The sequence below is a fragment of the Cyprinus carpio genome, chromosome A24, assembly GCF_018340385.1.
Source record: "Cyprinus carpio isolate SPL01 chromosome A24, ASM1834038v1, whole genome shotgun sequence".
In the NCBI taxonomy this organism is placed as follows: domain Eukaryota; kingdom Metazoa; phylum Chordata; class Actinopteri; order Cypriniformes; family Cyprinidae; genus Cyprinus; species Cyprinus carpio.
The window spans coordinates 3,201,063-3,221,787 of NC_056595.1; the positions used below are offsets into that span (position 1 = coordinate 3,201,063).

At 35.3% G+C, this 20,725-nt stretch overlaps 2 protein-coding genes across 2 annotated transcripts; one reads left to right on the forward strand and one right to left on the reverse strand.

Annotated features, from left to right (window-relative positions):
* Positions 1–8,130: 8,130 nt before the first annotated feature.
* Positions 8,131–15,022, reverse strand: LOC122135442 (uncharacterized protein C18orf63-like). The gene is made up of 9 exons (XM_042714886.1): positions 15,005–15,022; positions 14,727–14,838; positions 13,852–13,893; positions 12,407–12,480; positions 11,620–11,622; positions 11,466–11,574; positions 11,137–11,231; positions 9,269–9,357; positions 8,131–8,370 (listed from the first exon to the last, which is right to left on the reverse strand). Exons 1-9 carry the CDS (start codon positions 15,020–15,022, stop codon positions 8,241–8,243), a joined length of 672 nt encoding a protein of 223 aa, XP_042570820.1. The 3' UTR covers positions 8,131–8,240.
* Positions 15,023–16,769: 1,747 nt separating this feature from the next.
* On the forward strand, positions 16,770–20,438 carry LOC109049123 (cytochrome b5-like). The gene is made up of 5 exons (XM_019066816.2): positions 16,770–16,999; positions 17,639–17,767; positions 19,505–19,534; positions 19,660–19,694; positions 19,885–20,438. The coding sequence occupies exons 1-5, from the start codon at positions 16,865–16,867 to the stop codon at positions 19,967–19,969; spliced, it is 414 nt and encodes a 137-aa protein (XP_018922361.1). The 5' UTR covers positions 16,770–16,864; the 3' UTR covers positions 19,970–20,438.
* The last annotated feature ends 287 nt before the right edge of the window (positions 20,439–20,725 follow it).

Here is a 20,725-nt window from a genome sequence, read left to right on the forward strand (position 1 = left end):
ACAGTCTAAATCAGAGTCCCGAGGCCTGTACTGTCAGATGAGAGCATGAACTGGCACGCAGGAGATGGGAATTTTTACCATGCTTTGTGGTGATTGGCACCTTAACAAAAGTGCATTCTAGGGTGCGCTGATGTCAGGAAATGATCGAAAAAATAACAGAAGAGCGACCGCATGTGAATATACGTATTGTAGTCTCTGAGATGAAATATGACAGACTGATGTAGATTGTGTTTTAAAAACACCATTGATTGCAACATATCAAACACATCATCTATCAATTGCTGCATTTGCTGATGCAGACCAAAAAAGGCCTGATTCTGCAAAGTGTGGGAACCATTTTCAAGGAACATTATTCTTTAACTGTGACGTGAGGTTGAAGACTTAAACTAAGAGTCGATAAATCAACTAACCCCTGTTCGCCCCCATAAACAAGCCATACATCAATTAAACATGCTGATATTAGAAGCTGTTATGGTAATGAATAACAGTCACCCTGTTAGTCACAGCGTGGTGGGTAGCAACTCTGTTTCACATTCAAATCTTTGATGTGCAAAATGCACTGCCCTTTTTCAAGCCTGACAGTATTTGCCGTGCAGAAGTGCATTCTTGCTTCTGCATGACCTCCTACTTAGTGCAAAGCTTTTCAAGTCAGATGTGAAAGGGTCATTAAGCTCTGTCAGTATAAAGGATAGTAGAGACAAGAGTAAGAGTAAGCAAAAGCAGCGTACTTTAGCCCCTATCATTAGCCATCAAAGTAGCTGGGCCTGATTTCCATCTCAGTCAAGAGCTCCTGACTTGACTCTGACTCATCTTTGGGAGTCTGCTGTGTCATTAGCATTGAGGAAAGTCACCTTGAAGATCTCAAGATCTCCTATCAGATGAGATTTCAACAAAATACTGACATCTGCAATCAAAAAGAAAAGATTTTAAGATAAACTCCCTACATGTTGTTATTATATTCCTATGAGCTGATATGTTTATGAATTATACAGCTCTATAATCTTGCATGTCAATAATTGTCTCATTTGTGAACGATTTTACTTTGAAAGAACTTTAGGATAAACTTTTGTGAGAAAGCATTTGGGTCTTTTCCAAAGTCTTGATTAAAGTCTACTATACAAAGAAATACATGTTTTGTTTTTCTTTATCTGTAGCTCTCTCTAAACTCTGGATCCAATTAAATAACAGATTTTAGCTTGAAAAAAAGCTGAAGCTAAATGTCATGTGCAATGAATGTGGTCTAAGTCATGGCAAATGTATTGAACTGTAAACAGAGTTTATCAATGGAATAAGCAAAAACTCAGTATGCTAGGTCTCTACAGTGTGTTTTTTAGGCGAGTAACCCAAACCAACACACCTAAGTTTCACTCAGACACTTCATGACCTTTGACCCCAGCTCCTCTTTCTTATCCTTTGATCACACATTGATCCCTCGACTCTTCAACCATGCCTGCAGAATTGCTGAGTTGACCTCTGAGAGCTGAAAACAGAAAAAAAGAAATAAACTCAATGTTGCGGAGTAACACATTACTAAATTTTACATGCAGCCTGAAACTGATTTACATAACAAAACAGAATCTGCAGAAATTTCCCCCACTCTGTTTGTACTGTACTTATCTACAGAATTGATTTAAACATGGTAAAAATATGCTAAACTGAGCATCAAGTGCTACATTTACTAGTAGCTGAAAGCATAAAATCATACAAAATATTTAATTAATGAAAAGGTAAAGGGCGGAGTTAATAATTTTACAGGCATTTTATGAATTTTCTCATGATACTTTTTTTTTTTTAGGATTCTTTGATGAATAGAAAAGCTCAAAAGAGTTCAAAAGAACAGCATTAATTTGAAACTAGGGCTTTTAAAATTTTTGATCTAATTAATTACACATCAAATTTGACTGAGAAATTACCCACAAAAAATAATTTGAAGCCATTATTGTGTTACATGAGAAAAGCATGAAATAGATATTACAAAAAGTAATCTCATTAATTCGTTTCTTATTAATATGGATTTTTATTTTCAGATTCTTATTAATATGCAAATATGTTATTTTTTTTATTTATTTTTTTTTAAATGAAACAATACTCTAAATAAGAAACTAAAACTGGCAGTAGGTGGCAGGGCAGGAAATGTCTTAATGAATAAGTCACTGAGTCATTCATTCATTCGATTTGTTCAAATGGCTGATTCATTCAGGAATAAAATAAATAACTCTCTAAGATTTGTTGCTTGGAGACACACAGTAGTTCTGCTGTGGCTTTAATAGGTAATATTTGCAGTGGCAAAACTGAGCAAAAACTGAAAATATAACACAACTTTAAGTTCTTATTTATTAATCTGTTGTTTAAAATCAATATGACATTTGCACTCATGCTATTTGGGACAAAAACAGCACTGCTGTGATATTGCTAAACTATATCATATGATTTAAATATGAGACAAAATCTCATACGGGGCATTTTTCCCCAATCTCTTGAATTTTAGGGGAATATAATTGCATTCTGTAGGCTCCATCATGCAGTGAGTTGTTGTCTTGCATCATGTTTGTCATCAATCAACCATGATATCGGCTTGAAGCAGCATTGCGCAGACCGATCGGTGTAAGAAGAAGAAATGTTGTATGCTTTCAAATCACTCTTGTGGTACTTTGATGTCAAACACTGATCAATCTGCACAGCTCCACTTCAAGTCGAACACAATGTAAGATGACGTACGTGGGGCGGGTGCATTGATTACATAAAAATGTTAATGTATTATTTTTTCCAAACCTAATTAACTAGTTTAACGTATTAAATCAACAGCCCTATTTGAAACCGAAATTTTGCAACATTACAAATGCCTTTACTGTCACCTTCAATCAATCAATGTAATGCATTGTTTCTGAATAAAAGTAATACTGTAATTTCTTTCTAGACTTTCTTTCAAGACTCTTCAACTTTTGAATGGTATTGTATCTTGATGCAAAACTCTGCTAAGAGCTGTACACACTTATTATTGTTCCTACAGTTCAAGGTCACCCATCAAGCCATAAAATGAACCAGCCATGGGTATGATATGGGTTTTTATTTGGCTGCACCTGTTAGTAACCTCCATCATAAAGATAAAATAGGAGCTCATCTTCTCTCTTAATGACATCCAATCAAAACCATGAACACATGCCAGGCTTATAATGTTTTCATTATAAGTTTTCATTCGACTAAGTGTGCCAATGAGCAGTCACACTGCCTCTGGACTATAGCACCCTGCAAAGGTGAAACACGGCAACAACGCCAACGCTCAAACTACAGCTTTGGAGTTTTTGACTAAAGATAGTGGGATGCCCTTATGAAGACTATTTCTGTGGTGAATTTTCTACATGTGCAATGTAAAAAAAAAAAAATATTAAAAAAAATAAAACACAGACCAAACTATTAGACTGTACTTCCACGTCCTGCACACTCTGTTTGAGCTTCTTTGGTTTTGACTAAAACATGTCTCCCTGAAAGATGTCGAGACAGGATCTATTAGAAGCATTACACCAGATTTAATCATTCATGTAGGTTCATCAATTATTTTCAGAAAACTGCACCGATTAATTTGCCTAGTCTTTCTGAATCTGTGCCTCGTGCCGAGTGTGTAAGATGTCCCATGAGAAAAAGAGCAATTTGCAAGCAAAACTTTTACATGAGAAAATGTAAGCAGTGCTTGCCTGTGCAAAACTTACCATGCATTTTCTAAGGATTTCTGTTTAACTGCTTAGAAATTAGGGCCCTGTGATTTCCCGAATGGAGAAAACGCGGACAGAATCACAGAATCAGGTCATAAAAAGGAATTTACTCTATAACGTATAAGTGTCTGTGAACATTAAATCACAAAAAGAATATTTAAATATGAAGTATGCATGTTCTGCTTGTCTCTGTGTGAATAAGCACTGCAGTTTTGTCTGCTTCACATATAAGCAAGCATGCATCACACCCGAGTTGTTCTCAGCATTTGCCATCTCACATGAGGACATGAGATGCTCTGATAGTTACTTCATGAGCATTTTTCTATTTAATTTGAGAAAATCTTTTGTCAAATATCATACACAGAAACTTCACAACAAAATGTTTGGTTTAATGTGAAGATGTGAGAGAATACAGTTTAATACATTCAATAGAATGTACTACTCATAGTAGAAGTAGTAGTAGTAGTAATAATAATAATAATTTTTTTTTAATTTTGTATTTTTTTTTATTTTTTTTTTATTTTTTAAGGAATAACCAATTTTTTTTCCATGTTTTTTTTTTTTTTAAATGCAATTTTTTGTTGTGCAGCGCTTTGTTTGCTAAAAAGTAAAAAGAATTGCATAATTTTTATTTTATTAACAATTTAGGGCCAGATATACTGAACAAGGCTACTTTACTCAACTATTGCCAGAGCGCAATTCCATAAAATAATGGTGCAAATACCAGTAAATTGTCTACCGCAAACCTTAGCAAATCATGTTGTGTGATTCATTTAAATACTCTCCTCCCATACATCTTGCATCTGAAATGGACACTCCTACAAATGCATAAACAATAAGGTCAGCTGCAAAAATTACATGCCTATTTCTCACTGCATGTCTTTAGTAAATCCTGACAGTCGTTTTTAAAACCACAAAATAGGGATTGCACTGGCACAAACTGTTAGTAAATCTGACCCTTAATCTTTTAAAATGCAATATTTTATGCCTTCATTTGATTACCACCATTTCTGATAGTAAATTGATTCTAAAACTTTTTGATAATAAAACATCCAGAAAAATTTAAACGCATAATTAATTTAAAATAAAATATTTAATAGGGCCCCATTTTTATAATAATTTTAGTTATGAAGTTTATATTGTTTTGAAGTTTGTTTTGATTATTAATGTTTTTTTTTTATTATTATTTAATTAGACAATTGAATTTGGGAAAATATAATAGAATTTGAGAAAAGATAAAACATGTTTTATTGGGCCCTAAAAATGTAATTTTTGTTAAACTTTTAATAAGCTGTAATTGTGAAATGGTATACGTTTAATAATTTCTTTGATTACTAAAATTTTATTTAACCAATAAATACAGTCCAGAAAAATAAATAAATAAACAAACAAATAAATAAATAAATAAATAAAATGAAATTGGGGAAAAAATAAAATGGATTTCATAGGGCTCTCAGAAATCCAACAGGTTTTTGGTACAGGACAGATTGCTGTTTGTTTGCATGGCTTGAGAACTGGTTAGAAGAGGATGGTGGTGTGGAGCATTGGGTTTATAAGACGATGACAGAGGCCTTATAACTGCTGTCAGCTTCTGCCCTTCCGGCCCCTGCTGCTGTTTCCCTGCAAGCATCTCAGTCACGTTCACATGGCGGGTGTGTGATTTGTTTCTGAAGACTGGCACAAGCTTTGGTCTCGGAAGAGCAGACTGTGACTGGATGTGAGTAAAATGAACATTAGTGGGAGAGGAAGAGGGCTGAGTTGCCAAGTTGGAGGACGTCCAGCCTTTGTGGTCAAGAGACAAATCCAAACTGGATCTCTTTTTCTTTTCAGTCTGTTTTCCAGTTGAGTCACACTGACTGGAGCGGTGTTGCACTGCGTCGCGTGGGCAGCTGCTGGGAAGCAGGTTCAGAACAGCTGTGCTGCTGTTTTCTGTTGTCACGTTTGCAGGCAGCGGCACAAAGCCCTAAAAATGTAAGGAAAGAGGAGTTTGTGAAAAGGGAAATATTTCCTGTGTAAGTGCACACATATGGTTGATTCTGTGGGTATACAAACCACCAATGTCTAAAAAAAAAAAAAAACTTTTATAGATTCACAGAATTTAAATTTACCATTATACTTACATTTTCATTATCACTACTCTAAAATAATATTAATCAATTCATAAACCTATATTGGGTAACAATACAGACATGATATCTTGAGCCAAAATTGACATGAAATATATAATATGTGGTATAATTTATCAATATTTCACATCATTTTAACTATAAAATAGTATATTTATTTTATGTAATAAATCAACTGTAAAATTGTGACTGTGTACATTATTTTTAATTATTATTAATTTAAATTATTATTATAGGATTATTTTTAAATCATGTTTTCCTTTGCCTAAAATAAATATTCTACAACAACTACTCCATTTATATTTAAATTATTTTTTTTTATTTTTTTGTTTTGTTGATATATTGTATTGTTGCAAACATGCATTGCAACACTTAAATGACCCAAAAACATCCTGTTATATTAGGGCAGACTGACTCTGCCTCCACATCTGTGAGCTTTCTCAGAGACGTGGAAAAATCATTTCTCCATAACGAAATCTGTAAGGTTCCTCTTAGTTAAACAATTATTTGTGCTGAACATGTATGTTGATAATGATGCTGGCACTAGTATGCTTTTGTACATCCAACATAAATTAACCAGTCAGTTAATCATTGCTGCCTAATGTTGCCATTATCAATCATTACAGTCTGTGAGATTAATGAAAGTGTCCTCTACGCCAGCTTTCCATCTGTACTAACAAACAGCACATATAGTGTTTCAAATCACGTTTCGCAGCATTTGTCAAAGTTTAATAACATCAACCCCCAGCTCCGGCCAGTATAAATTAAACCTTAAACCATCTGGCCGACTGTTAGACTCTCCTCCATGCGCCAACAACAACTAAAAGGAAGAAATGATCTAATGTAGTATCAGGTATTGGAAACTCTTACTTGTATTCTGTGTAATAAATGTTAAGCGTCAATTATCCAGCAAACTCAAGGATTGTTTTAGCAGGCAGACCACACCACTTTGCTCACTGTCCATATAAACACTTCCCATATGTGTGTGATGTCATTCCCTCCATGCTCACTGTGAGTTTAGGCAAGCTATTATATTTTAAGAAATTTTGTATTTCATCTGCTAAACAAGGGGTCTTTATTCTTGAACGTTTGCAGTTTATGAAATGCCACTTTTTAAATATTATCTTTAAGAAAAAGAAAATATAAAGTGCTTGCTACTATAATCTATGCAATGATATTATAGATTAAGCTGAGGATGTGTCCTCAAAAAAACTTGTGTGCCAAAGACCAATAGATGAGTTTTTGACCTGTTTATTTGCATATAAATTTGATCTTTTGCATTTTTTATAGACAATGAGAGTATAGAAAGGAAACTATGAAGAAGAGGGGGAATGTGATGAGGAAATGACATAAGCTTGATCTGGGTCACTGATACACCACTGTGCATCCTGTCAGAGATTGTGCACCACCCTCAAGGCCATGTCTTTGACTAAATACTTACACATTGAAGTGGATGGTTCTGGTTTTGTTGGAAGCTGTATTCATTTATAAGCACTGGATGTGCAGTGAAGTGTTTTGAAATGCTGTCTCTTTTGAACATTTATGTGGGCAGTTGATGAATTACGTGTCCAAGACTTCAATCAGCATCAACATTTTAGATTTATATCGGAGTAAAAGAGAACGTGCTTGTTATCTGTCTGTAACAGGCCAAGACAAGATATGAAATCATTGTTTTTTTTTATATTTTTTGTCTAAAAGTAGTAATCTACTTAAAATTTTAATACATTTAAATAATTCATTTTCATTTATAAAATATGGAATTGCTCCAACATAGATTGTAAAAGGGAATGTACATAACTGTCTGTAACCGATCACCATTTCTTTTAATTTAATCACCGTATTTAATTTTTTTTTTTTTTTTACTTTCCTAAATAACTGTGGTGTGACAAATATATTAAATCAGGCCATCAAAGCTGCATGCATAATAGTTAAGAAGGTTTGCTGTACAAAATAATTAGAAGATGTAAATCTATGTAATAAATTAACTCAAGAAATGTGGCTGTGGACATGCAGTTTAAAATGAACAAGGCTTTATTATATTATTAAAAAAATAATAGTAATTCTACTGTCTGCATAATCCACTTATTTCACAACATGAATGTAAAATCTGGATAACACATGCATCTCAGTGGCTTTGGAACATCCATAAAGCTACACATCCAGCTGCATCTGTGCCACTGATGAGCATAGCCAAAACAAACCGGGCAATGTCAGAAGTAATACTAAACAGCAGAGTGCAGTACTTGATGTCAAATTCAATTGATTGCTACTTTATTGCTATAAGCAGGAGAGTAAGCGAAGTGATGGCATGTTTGTGTTTATAGACGTGTGTGTGTGTGAGTGTGTGTGTGTGCGTGCGTGCGTGCGTGTGTGTGTGTGTGCAGTACCTGAGTGTCTGGTCTTCTCAGTTCATTGCTGTAGTAGCACTCTCCAGTCCGGCCTGCAGATCTGATATGAAGGTCCCCAGCACCCCCTGCAGGTCCACTTTGGGAAAGCACTGTACTGGCTGAGTGCGGATACAGCACAATGGATATCCGAGCAGGAGGTCAAGGATATTTATCTCTGACTGCCAACATAGAAAAAAACAAACAAACAAAGAACAATGCGGTTATAATTAAATAAGATCCAAACGCAGCATGATAAAAAAATGTATGGTGTGTTTATAATCTTTAATTTGTCCTTGCAATGTGTGATGTAATTGCAGTTCTGATTCCTTATGTCAGAGATCTAGCACATGATGTGAAAATGAGGGTTACGTAATATTAATAATGAGAAACATGTTTGGGAATAGGGTGAATTCCCAGAATTCCGGGGCTCAATGCACTGGGATGAAACACAGATGAAGTCTCCTACGTTGTCTATTTCTTCAGTATAGAGCATGTATATTGTGTATAGTACTGTAAGCAGATTTTCTTTATGTATTTAAAATAACCATGTAACCACTGAGAAGATAACTGTACATCACCAATGAAATTAATGCAATGTAATAAGGTCACGCGGCAACAATGTGTCATACTAATGTTTGAAATGTTGCATAATGCAAACTGTTTCACATGATGGCATTGTTCAGTGTATACAGCACAATATGTGATGTCTGAACACAGCTAAATTCTCAAGAGTTCAAGCCATCTCAACTACTGGACCTATCTGGCTCATGTCCACTAGGTGTCATTATCATGTTGCATGAATGTCAATCAAGATAGACTGCTGTACTACTTTTCACATTCAATTTGTAACAATTTATATTACAACCAACAATGCCTTCAGATTGATGATAAAAAAATAATAAGCACAAGCATAAAAATATCATAAATTGGTGCTTTTGAGAAGTTAATGCTATTTTATTGAGAGCAAATACCGTGCCAAACATAGCTGAAATCAATATTATTGACAGTGAGCTGACCGTAAACTAGAAACATTTCTAAAGGACACGTGAACAGCTTGTCACCTATTGGTTTAAAGTACACACTGCAGTAGATGACTTCCTCTTCACTTACTGAGGGCAGCTGATAATATCTATACTAAACCGAGAGATAGTGATAGTTAAAGAGACAGACAGAAGAGCAAGACAAGACAGTTCCAGAGAGGCAGGGACATTAATACAGTTTAGTGACCTCTGGTTTCACAGACAAAGCTTAAACCTAGTCCCAGACTAAAATGTAAGTCTGATCTTTTTAAACTGAAAGAAACTTGCAGATTGATCTTAATTGAACTGTGGCTTAACCCTGGCTTAGTCTAAGCCCTGTCTGTGAAACCAGGCCATTAAGTTATTTTAATGGGCAGATTATCTTGTGTTTGTCTGTGTTAGTGTGTATTTGTAAGCATGCAATCACTTTCAGACAAAATATTTGGATGTGATTTGGGTTTGAACAGATGGTGAATATATAATATAAATGGGCAATCGTGCATGTCTGCACATACATACAAATTCTGTTTGATAAAGCCAAGCCCCATGATTGAGTCTGTTTGTGATCAAAGGTTACATCGTGACCTCTAAACCAAACAGAAGTGGATCTGAGTGCTGAACACACACACACACACACACACACACACACACACACACACACACACACACACACAACACACACACACACACACACACACACACACACACACACACACACACAAACAGTATTATACGTACACATACAGTATATACCACAAATTAACAGACTGGCAAGAGAGAGCAACACTTCCAGAGTCCTGTGAATAAATAAAAAATCCTGAAACTTTCTAATGATCTGTAAATTGTTTGCTCTAATTTAATAATGCAGTGAAAAACTTTTCTGAATTTGTTGGAGATTAATTCTGATTAATTTGGTGGTTAACCAGAGAATATGTCACTCAACACCACCATTACACAATTAATAGGGCTGATTGCTAAGGCAAGCATAGATCGCTATTGCTTATAAAATTTTAAAGGAACAGTTCACCCAAAAATGACAATTTGGTGAAAATGTATAACCCTCAGGCCATCCAAGATGTAGATGTGTTTGTTTCTTCATAATATTTGAAGAAATTTTGCATTACATCACTTGCTCACCAGTGGATGCTCTGCAGTGAATGGGTGCCGTCAGAATGAGAGTCCAAACAGCTGATAAGAACATCACAATAATAATCCACACCACTCCAGTGAAAAACTGTGTGTGTTTTAACATCAAACCGTTGATTCTGGCCAAAATACTAGTCTTCTATTCATAATATTGCTTCTCCAGAGAAAGGAGAAGTCTTCCTGTCTGAATTAGGAGAGAAATATGCTCAAATCAAGCACTGTTTATAAGCAAACAGTTCTAAACAAATATGTTGACGTGAAAGGACAACATGGAATGGACTTTTCACTGAAGGAAATGTTATTATGGATAATGAACTCGTATTTATGGCATGAGGAGATGGTTTATAGTTAAAACATTTAATAGGAAATATCTAGATGGATTTATGACAAACATGCATCTTTTCACTTCACAAGATGTTAACTGATGGACTGGAGTGGTGTGGATTACTTGTGGATTATTGTGATGTTTTTATCAGCTGTTTGGACTCTCATTCTGACGGCACCCATTCACTGCAGCGGATCCATTGCTGAGACACTGATGCAAAGCTATATTTAATCTGTTCTGATGAAGAAACAAACTCATCTACATCTTGGAAGCCCTGAGGGTGAGTAAATTTTGAGCAAATTTTCATTTTTTCTGGGTCCTTTAAAACACCACTCTGTGCTATGTGCTATAGGCGTGAAACAAATCATGAGGCTTATTGAGGACAGCTGTGCGCTATTATTTTCTTCAGGTGGTAGTGTTTACCATATTGTTCCAGTGCTTTTGAAACTCCATATAAGATTGGAATGGGCTTTCCTGTGGAATCCTGTGACTGATGCTAATGATTTGGCCTTTCTGCTCTCTCTCTCTCTCTCTCTCTCTCTCTCTCACACACACACACACACACACACACAATGCAAGACAACAATTCACACACACACACACAAACAACAACAATGCAGGAGAAGTAATTCAATGCCAACATAGGATATTACAAAAAGGACCTTTTCCCTCCATGATGCCCATCAGTACAGCTCTAGAAAGTGTAAGAACAATGTATAAAGCAGTCTGATTGCACATGCATTCAAACACACCCCTTGGCAGAATGTGGCACCAGTTATTTGGTATGACTGTGTGGTACACAGCATCATCAGTGCAGAGGAAGTTTTTCACCACAGGAGCAGGAATATCAAAATCCTTTATCTGGCAGAAGACAGCCGAGCATGAATTAATACCTCACACTGTGACTAACTGGTCTCATTTTATGTTAATTATTATTTAAAAAAATGTGTTCAGTGAAAGTGAAAGTGAAAGTGACACTTTAACAGCTATTTGTTAAAATAAAATAAATATTTACCAAATGATTTTATGCAAATATATGTTCTATGTATCATAGTTGTATATGCAGATAGTAGAAATGTATATATATATATTTAAAAATGAATATATTTGTAATTAACATGATGAAATAAACATATAATCAATTACTGAAATTTTCATATGATTAATATTTTCTATGATTTATTCAGATTTTTATATGCAAATAGTTTAAGTTAATATTTAACTTACATTATAGATGTATTGCATGTATTTTAGTATATTCATTACATTCGTGTATAAATCATAAATTATGAATGACTACTCAAAATTATTTTTGCATATATACATATTATTCATATATGAATATTATTTAAATAATTTTATTATTTATTTGTTATTATTTAATTTAATAATTTGTTACATACTAAATTGTTTACATAAATCTTTAAATAATCTTAGATGTTGTTATAAATAAGCACACCACTTGGGCACAACTAGTCATTTAAAGTAACAAACACTGAAGAGAAAAGCTTTTTCTTCTCCTGTTCATTCAGCACAATCACGCTGACGTAAGGTAGATAACTGACTAAGGCAAAGGGCTTGAACTGAGGCAAATGTGTAATGCATTGCATGACAGAAGTATATTGGTTCATAGGTCATAAGGTCTAGAATGGAGATTGTGAACGCAGGCTGGAGGGGTTTGAATTCTTCCCACAGCTGGAGGAAGTCTGACTGTGTTGGCTTTCACACTGACACACAGTTGAGTCTCAGTGAGACTCAGCTCAAGCACTGTGAATGAATATACAAGAGAACAGATGTGAGCATGAGTCAGTGAGAATGAGAAAACGTGTCTGTGTCACCCATCAGTTACTGAGTGTACTCTGAAAGGCATCTAGGCTTCAGGGTGGAGCATAACATGATAAAACTGGGGATTAAAATGTGACAGTCTAATCTGTCCCGTACACAGTTTCATAATAAACCGAAGATATATTTATACTTCTCATATAACATAAAAGTTCTTTAACATTGTGTTTCATGCCATTGCTTTGTCAAGTATCCGTCAAACGAATTAAAGGGTTACTCCACCCCAAAATGAAAATTTTAATCATTTACCCCCATGTCGTTCCAAACCCGTAAAAGCGCCGTTCGTCTTCGTAACACAATTTAAGATATTTTGGATGAAAACTGGGAGGTTTGTGACTGTCCCATAGACTGCCAAGTAAATAACAGTGTCAAGGCCCATAAAAGTTATGAAAGTCGTTGTCAGAATACTCCATCTGCCATCAGACGTGAAATCTGGGTTAAATTAAGTGACGGGAACACTTTTTGTAAGCGAAGAAAAAAAAAATAACGACTTTATTCAATAATTCATTTGTCAACGGTCTCCTCTGTGTCTCTGCATGTCACCGTATGCTGCATATGTTCTTCTGTATCATCCGCACCACAAGGATGCGCTGTTTTCTTTCAAATCAAAGCTAAATACACGTAGAAACATAGGAGACCGTTGACAAACATATTAAAGAAAAAAAAGAAAAAAATATAAATATTGGGGTGGGGGTTTAAATGAATGCATTTCTGAAGGGAACTGACTTCACAAAAGTTTCGATGGCATTTTTTCTCCTTTTATCACTGCTGATCCATAAGGGCCACCTTCTGTCAGAGAGTGAATTTGCGTTCTTGTTCAGCCTGTCTGTTTCTGTTTCATGCAGGTTTTATCTTTGTATCTTTGTTTGTATCGTGATCGTGATTGCAGTGGTTGGTTCTAATGTCAAATGGTTTCTTTTTATTAAATATGTTTAGTTGTTGTAGTAGTAGCAACTCTCCGTTTTTTTGCAAAAACAGTTTCATGGCAAGGAAAAAAATATTTATGGCCGGTAAGTTTTCTCAAGTCACCAGCCACTGGCAGATGTGAAAGTTAGTTTTAGGCCCTGCTTGTAAGTGCAGAAATTAGGACGAAAGTATTGCAATTTCCCTACTGTAGAGTAAGGTAAAATAATATACCCAGGGGGAAAAAAATAATTTTCATTTATTTCACAGTGCAATTGTTTTACAATATATGGCAATTACTGTCATAGGAATAATAATATAAAACAGGTTCAGTTTGAACACAAACGGCAGCATCTCGTGCCAAAGTATACAGATGCCTCCCACCTACTGTACCAACTGCACTGAGTTTTCCAGAGTCACTGAGGAAATCCTTTCCTGGGAAAGAAGGAAAAATCACTGTTACTCTAAGATGATAAAACAACATGCATTGAGATTTCTGTGTAATTCATTAAAAACTATGTGATGGGGGAGTGTTGCGATCTGGTAAGATCGTTAAGAAGAATTTGTGATGACGTGATTTAAAACCCTGACATATTCACTTGGAGAACAGTAATTATGGTGAATTCTCTCCACTGGCCTTTGATAGAGAACTCCAAAGACTTCTAAAAGAGCCACGAATGCAGCTTTATCTGAGATCAAGGATGGCACCACACACATTTTCAAGGCACAGCCTCCAACACAAGGCCATCAAACTGTCTGATCTTATCGTGCACTCACTTTAACTTATACATAAAATATCTAATATGCATTCAATCTTGGATAAGAGACAATAGTGAATGGCTAATTGACTCTTGTTTAGAAGCATTATACACACTTTCCGACAACATTGATGAATGCCAAAATTCAATGTGTGTGTGCTCATTTCCACTAAACTGGGCTGAACTGACACTTGCTAACCTTGAGCTGAGGCAATAAAATTATTAACTCAGCAAAGATGAAGGGATCATCCAGTCTATTAAACTACACGAATTACTCATGTCTGCACTAGAAAGAAGGCTCAAGGTGAAGCGAAAAAGATTACACACCAGCTAAATCACCCACAAAGTGAACATTACCCTTAACTTACACACTAGTGAATGACTGCCTTCACATTCAGTGAGCAATAATTGTTTTGTTTGTAATAATTTCTATTTTATGTACCATGCATTTTTTTTTTTTTTACTTCTACAATCATGGACATGTTTCAGGGGTTTGTAAGTGCTTCTCACCTGCTATTAGATATTGTCCTGCTTTGTTCCATTTAGGGGCCAGTCTAGCAGTCACAGAATAAGACAAACACGTCTGCAGAATTGCAGGAAATACCCTTTGAGGAGGGATGAACTTGGGACAAAAAGAAAGAGATTATGAGAAGCACAAATGCTATGTTAACACTGCGGGTAAAAGTGGCCCAAATCTGAGATCTGTTTATTTATAACTGTTTGAATAGTACAAATCACTTGAAATTTGATCTTTTTGATTCAAGCATCTGTGGTCCTAAATCAGATACAGTTCTGATGTTTTGCATTGTTACTTCGGTCTGGACAATTACAATTATTCATGAGAATTTTCAGTCATTCTAAATCCATATTCTTAGCAATTCTGCAGTCATTTATTACTATACAATATTTTACATAATTATCTGCAGAATATCACATTTATTTACACATAAAGTACACACACACACACACACACACACACACATATATATATAACACTTACTTTAAATTGTAGCACTATTTCACAATAGTACTGTTTTTACTGCTTTTATTATCAAATAAATGCATTCTTGGTGACTTCTTTTCTTTTGCAGGAGGCTTTCAAATATATATATATATATATATTATATATATATATATATATATATATATATATAACTTCATGCATTTCGTTGAGTTGCGTCGCTACAAAGGCATGTCGCCTTTTCCCTTTTGGCTACACAAGTACAAAAGCCAAGGAAGTTAGCTACATAAACACAGCATAATTATTCAGCAGTGCACCCACTGAAGACTGACAGCACATTCACAACATTTGTAAAATGTGCATCTGATTCAAATCATAGGCACTACTGAAGGTAAATGCTTTAATTGGCCTTAGTTCAGGACAGATGACACAGTGTGTGGAATGTGCCTCAGATATTTTGCTTTGCACGGGACATGCCTTCGCACGAGCTGTGCTGACACACACATATACACCCTCAGATGAAGAGTCACGCAACAGCACGAACTTCACGCAAGGTGATGCACATACTGTACATGTGCATATACATACATACCTGTATCACGAACACTGAGGGAAAAAGAAGAAAATAACATTTTTTTTTTTACAGGAAAAGCATTAGAAATCATAAATGATAATATATATATATATATATATATATATATATATATATATATATATATATATATATATATATAATCAATTGGGCGTTAATTCAAATCATTAAATATAATTATGTTACACTTTATTGAAAACAATCTTGTGAGCAAGAGCATTTGCCTTCTATGTACTGTATGTAAGAATGCAATTTAGAGACACAAAGAATTAAGTGTACTAAAATATTTCTTCAGCCTTTTTCTTCCTGCATGACTCTATGGAAGACTGTTTTTGCCATGGGAAGGAAAAACAGGGGAGGAAAAAAAAAGTAATTTCTCCTTCATCGCAATTGTTCGGAAAGAACAGATTTACACAACATACATTCCTCAGCTCCGGAAGACTGAGGAAAAACAAAGACTGTGTCCCACTTCCACTCACTCTGAAAAGAAAATGATGAGGGCTAAACTGGTCGAACCAACACGGTCACTGATCTGTGACCAAAATAATCATTATTGTAACCAGTAACTATTTTGGTCCAAAGACAAAATTAAACTGTGCGCAACCTTTGCAACAGTGTTAAAGTAGACCAATTACAACAGTGCTGTGAGGCTCGCGTGCCACTGTTTCCAGTGAACACACTCTTATCTGACAGAAACACCTAAACAAGATCAACAACAGGCGGCTAAAATGGCTTTAAGGGCAACCCACTTCATCTTGACTAACGGGCACCACTAGATTAGCATGATGCGATAAACGGCAACGCTTCCGTATTGCGTGAGAACTGCTCTATTGTGAACTTTAGTGAACTTTTGCCGAGTTTCTTCTTGAGCTTCACCGAAACTATTACTGATTGACAGCCCTCGGTCCAATCAAAACAGACACGCTGGGCGACCCAGGCCTGACATCATCCAATCAGGTCTCGCCTTGAGCGGAATGGGCGTTGCCTGGCGAGTTGGGAAATGCAATTGTTGGTCCAGTATTGAAGTAAGTGAGGTGATCGATCAGCGAGCGAGCTGTAACCTTACGAACAAATAACACACATTTAAACAAACCAATGGAAAACAACGAAACAGACGGAACTGGTGTTAAATACTATCGACTGTCAGAGGTGGAGGAACGGAACTCTTTTAAAAGCACATGGATTATCATTCATAATAAAGTGTACGACGTCACGAAGTTTCTCGAGGAGGTGAGTTTTAAAACAGAGCCTCAGATGATCAGTTTTAGTGCTTAAACATTTGCATTAAGTTATTGTCATTTTGGAAATGTGTAATGCATGCATTACGTTGATGTACTGCATAGTGTAAAAAAACAGCACCTTTGCACTGGAATTGTGTAATGCATAATCGGACTAAAATATATATGTGCATTATATAATGCAATAAATGAATACATTTACAAAGTCAAAGTTGAACCGAGGAGATTTGATTACAGCAGTTGCCAGCTGATGTGTTTGGTGTGAAATTAGCAATAGTGCATTAACCAAGTTTAAACCTGAATACAACTAATTTAAAAATTAGATGCATAGTTACTTTTGGTTAAGATTGATTAGATCAATATGAAGGGAAGCCGTAGTTGCACCACCCACTGTGGTGCACCTTGCTGTGATTGGATAATAAAACCTGACATTTCACCTCTATCCATATTATCTAGGTCTAGAGAACTACATAATCTAGTAACAATACTCTCGCTAGATCTAAAAATGCACACAAGTTGCATGATATTATCACCTGATAATTTCCTAGGCAACATTTTTAAAGGTCAGAAGGGTCATTAAGCATTACTGGGTTTGAACTGGATGATCTGATGTGTTTGCTGGTGTCCACAGCACCCGGGCGGAGAGGAGGTGCTGCTAGAGCAGGCGGGTGGAGATGCCACAGAGAGTTTCGAAGATGTGGGACACTCGAGCGATGCACGAGAGATGGCCAGTTCTTTTGTCATAGGAGAGCTACATCCAGTGAGTATTACTGTTGAGCAATAGTCTGAAGAAGCCACAGATAGTGAAAAAAACAGCTGATAAAGTTCCTGTGTGCTTCCTGAGAAAAACATTCAAACATAATTTCATAATATACTCTATTTCTACTCTTACTGAAAGTAGAAAAAAACTAAAAAGCTAGAGAGCTCTTAGTGGCTGTAATTTTAAATTGCACCTTGCATGCTTTTCAAAGTCTGTTTTGTGTGTTGATTTGCAGCACTGGCATACAAAGAGCCATGAGTAGTCTTTAAGTCATCATCCATTTAGTTATGAGTCATGACATCACACCAATGGATGCTATTGAGAACCTACTGTATGTGATTTAAAAAATAAAACCAAATAAAAAAAGCATGACACACTTCCCATTCCCCCGAAATATCTGGGAATGATCCAACAAATAGTTTTAGTTTTTATTTTTATCCTGGACCGCATCCGACCTGTTGATTCAAAGTTGTATCTCATGAAATCCGAGATGTTTTCCCAGACCTACAGTGGCTTGAGATGCTATCAATAGCCTGGAATCTATTTTTATTCCTATCGGAGGATCTGTAATGCTGCTGGATTCGGCGCAGATGCTATCAGACAGTTTTTGACAGGAATGGAGACCGGATGTGCACTCTTCAGAACTGAACTGAGAACGGCTTTTAGATTCCAGCTCAATTCCTGAATTAAAACTGAAGTAGCAAACTGAATAATAAAATAGTTACTTTTTAAATAATAATAATTGATAATAAGATTTCTTTTTTTTTCTTTTTTTTTTTTCCCAAATCAAAAGCAATGATGCTGAATTAATGATCAAAGTAATGAAGCTGAAAATTCAGCTAATAAATTACACTTTAACATATATTCACACAGAAAACAGTTATTTTAAATTGTAATCATATTTCACAATATGTTTTTACTGTATTTTTGATCAAATAAATGCAGCTTTGGTTAGCACGAAAACATTATAAAATAGAATAAACAGTAGTGTAAATATATTTACACACACTATGGATAGCTATATAAAATACATGTGTGACCCTGGACCACAAAACCAGTCTTAAGGGTCAATTTTTGAAAATTGAGATTTACACATCATCTGAAAGCTGAATAAATAAGCTCTCCATTGATGTATGGTTTCTGGAACCTAAGGGTGCAAAAAAATGAAAATATTGAGAAAATCATCTTTAAAGTTGTCCAAATGAAGTTCTTAGCAATGCATATTACTAATCAAAAATAAAGTTTGGATATATATACAGTAGGAAAATTAGAAAACATCTTCATGGAACATGATCTTTGCTTAATATCCTAATGATTTTTGGCATAAAAGAAAAATCAATAATTTTGACCCATACAATGTATTTTTGGCTATTGCTGCAAATATACCCCAGCGATTTAACACTGCTTTTGTGCTCCAGGGTCACATATATACATTGTAATTTTTGCTTAGGCCTGATAAGTAATCATTTTGTCAAGTTGATTTATATGCTTTAGTCAGAGTGTGCTCTGCAAGACTAAGCCTGCGTCCCAATGTGTATACTATCCATCCTAAATTCTATGTGAAATTAGTAATTTTCAATACTACAGTATTTAGGGCAGACAGGGTGGATAGTATGCACATTGGGACACAAGGTGGGACTAATGCTAATTAATTCGAACTTTGTTAATAAAATGTCAATGTGTGACAAAACCTGTGATATTTGTATTCATGCCTCTCCTCCTCTGCCTTTCTCTCAGGATGACAGGGACAAGCTTGCCAAACCACCAGTACGTAATTCATTTTTTAAATAGATTTTTTTTTTTTCCATTTTAGCAAACTCTGTGCGTTCTTTATTTTGGACTTGCATTGGACGGCAACACCTAAACATGCATTTGGTTTGTCTGTTTTACAGGAATCACTTGTGACAACCGTTGAAGAAACCACAAGGTAAGTTCAAATTAATGACCAAACACTATGCTTTCAAGAAATGTGGATGTGTTGTGACTTGTGACATGATTGATCATTATTTTCACTAGAAACTTTGCATTGTAGTACAGAAATAGCAAGATTCCAGTTAATAATTCAAGCTAATAACCAAGTGCTTTGTTCCAAACCTTCCACTGGTCTCTTGTTCCAGCTGGTGGTCAAACTGGTTGATACCTGCCGTCGCCGCAGTAATCGTCACATTGATGTACCGTATATACACGGCTGAGGAGGCATGATGGGGTGTTTTTCTCGCTCTGCCTACAACTACAATACCCATAATCCATTTCAGGTTTTCCAATTACCATAAAGATTCTACTAATGAAGGCAACCTTTGTGTTAGTTTCAATGTTTGTTGTCACATTTCTCTGGAGATTTAAATACTGATATATGCAGATGTTTTTATGATAAATGAAATGATATTTTAGATCTATGCATACTAAAGATGAAGTTTTCATTTGTGTACTTGTGTAATACTATGTGTATACCATTTATAACCTCCACGGTGAAGTGGGCAATATCCTGAATATTATCACATGCACAAAGACAACATTGTGTTCCTCAGAGAAATCATTTAGTTTCACTTGAAATGTTGTTGATCTTCATGTCATTGCGAGTTGATTGTACTTGGACCAGAGAGAAATGATACAAATGTTGAAGTTCTCAAAAACCAATGAATAAAATGCAAGATGTTACTGTTTAACAAAATAGCAGGTAATTATTTAGTCATTAATATGCCAGTTATGACAGGTTTATTGGATATTCTGCATTACTAGCAGGGTTAATCTAATGATATTCATATTTTATATATAATCAAAGTGAAGTTTTTTTTAGTGTGTGTGTGTGTGTGTGTGTTTTAAATAACAGTGTCACATTTTGCATTATCATAATGAGGGTGGGAAAGGAATTTCTTTAATTGTCCTTTGGGGGGAAATATGAACCGGACATGTTCAGAATGTGTTTGTACACAACCTAAACAAAAATATAATGATGTG

Coding starts and splice junctions, on each gene's coding strand:
- LOC122135442 (XM_042714886.1), bottom strand. Junction 13,894..14,726: donor AGGACAATATCTAATAGCAG/GTGAGAAGCACT, acceptor CTTCTTTCCCAG/GAAAGGATTTCCTCAGTGAC. Junction 9,358..11,136: donor AAAAGCACTGGAACAATATG/GTAAACACTACC, acceptor CTCTCGGTTTAG/TATAGATATTATCAGCTGCC.
- LOC109049123 (XM_019066816.2), top strand. CDS start 16,865: ATGGAAAACAACGAAACAGACGGAACTGGTGTTAAATACTATCGACTG. Junction 17,000..17,638: donor TCACGAAGTTTCTCGAGGAG/GTGAGTTTTAAA, acceptor TGGTGTCCACAG/CACCCGGGCGGAGAGGAGGT. Junction 19,695..19,884: donor ACCGTTGAAGAAACCACAAG/GTAAGTTCAAAT, acceptor CTCTTGTTCCAG/CTGGTGGTCAAACTGGTTGA.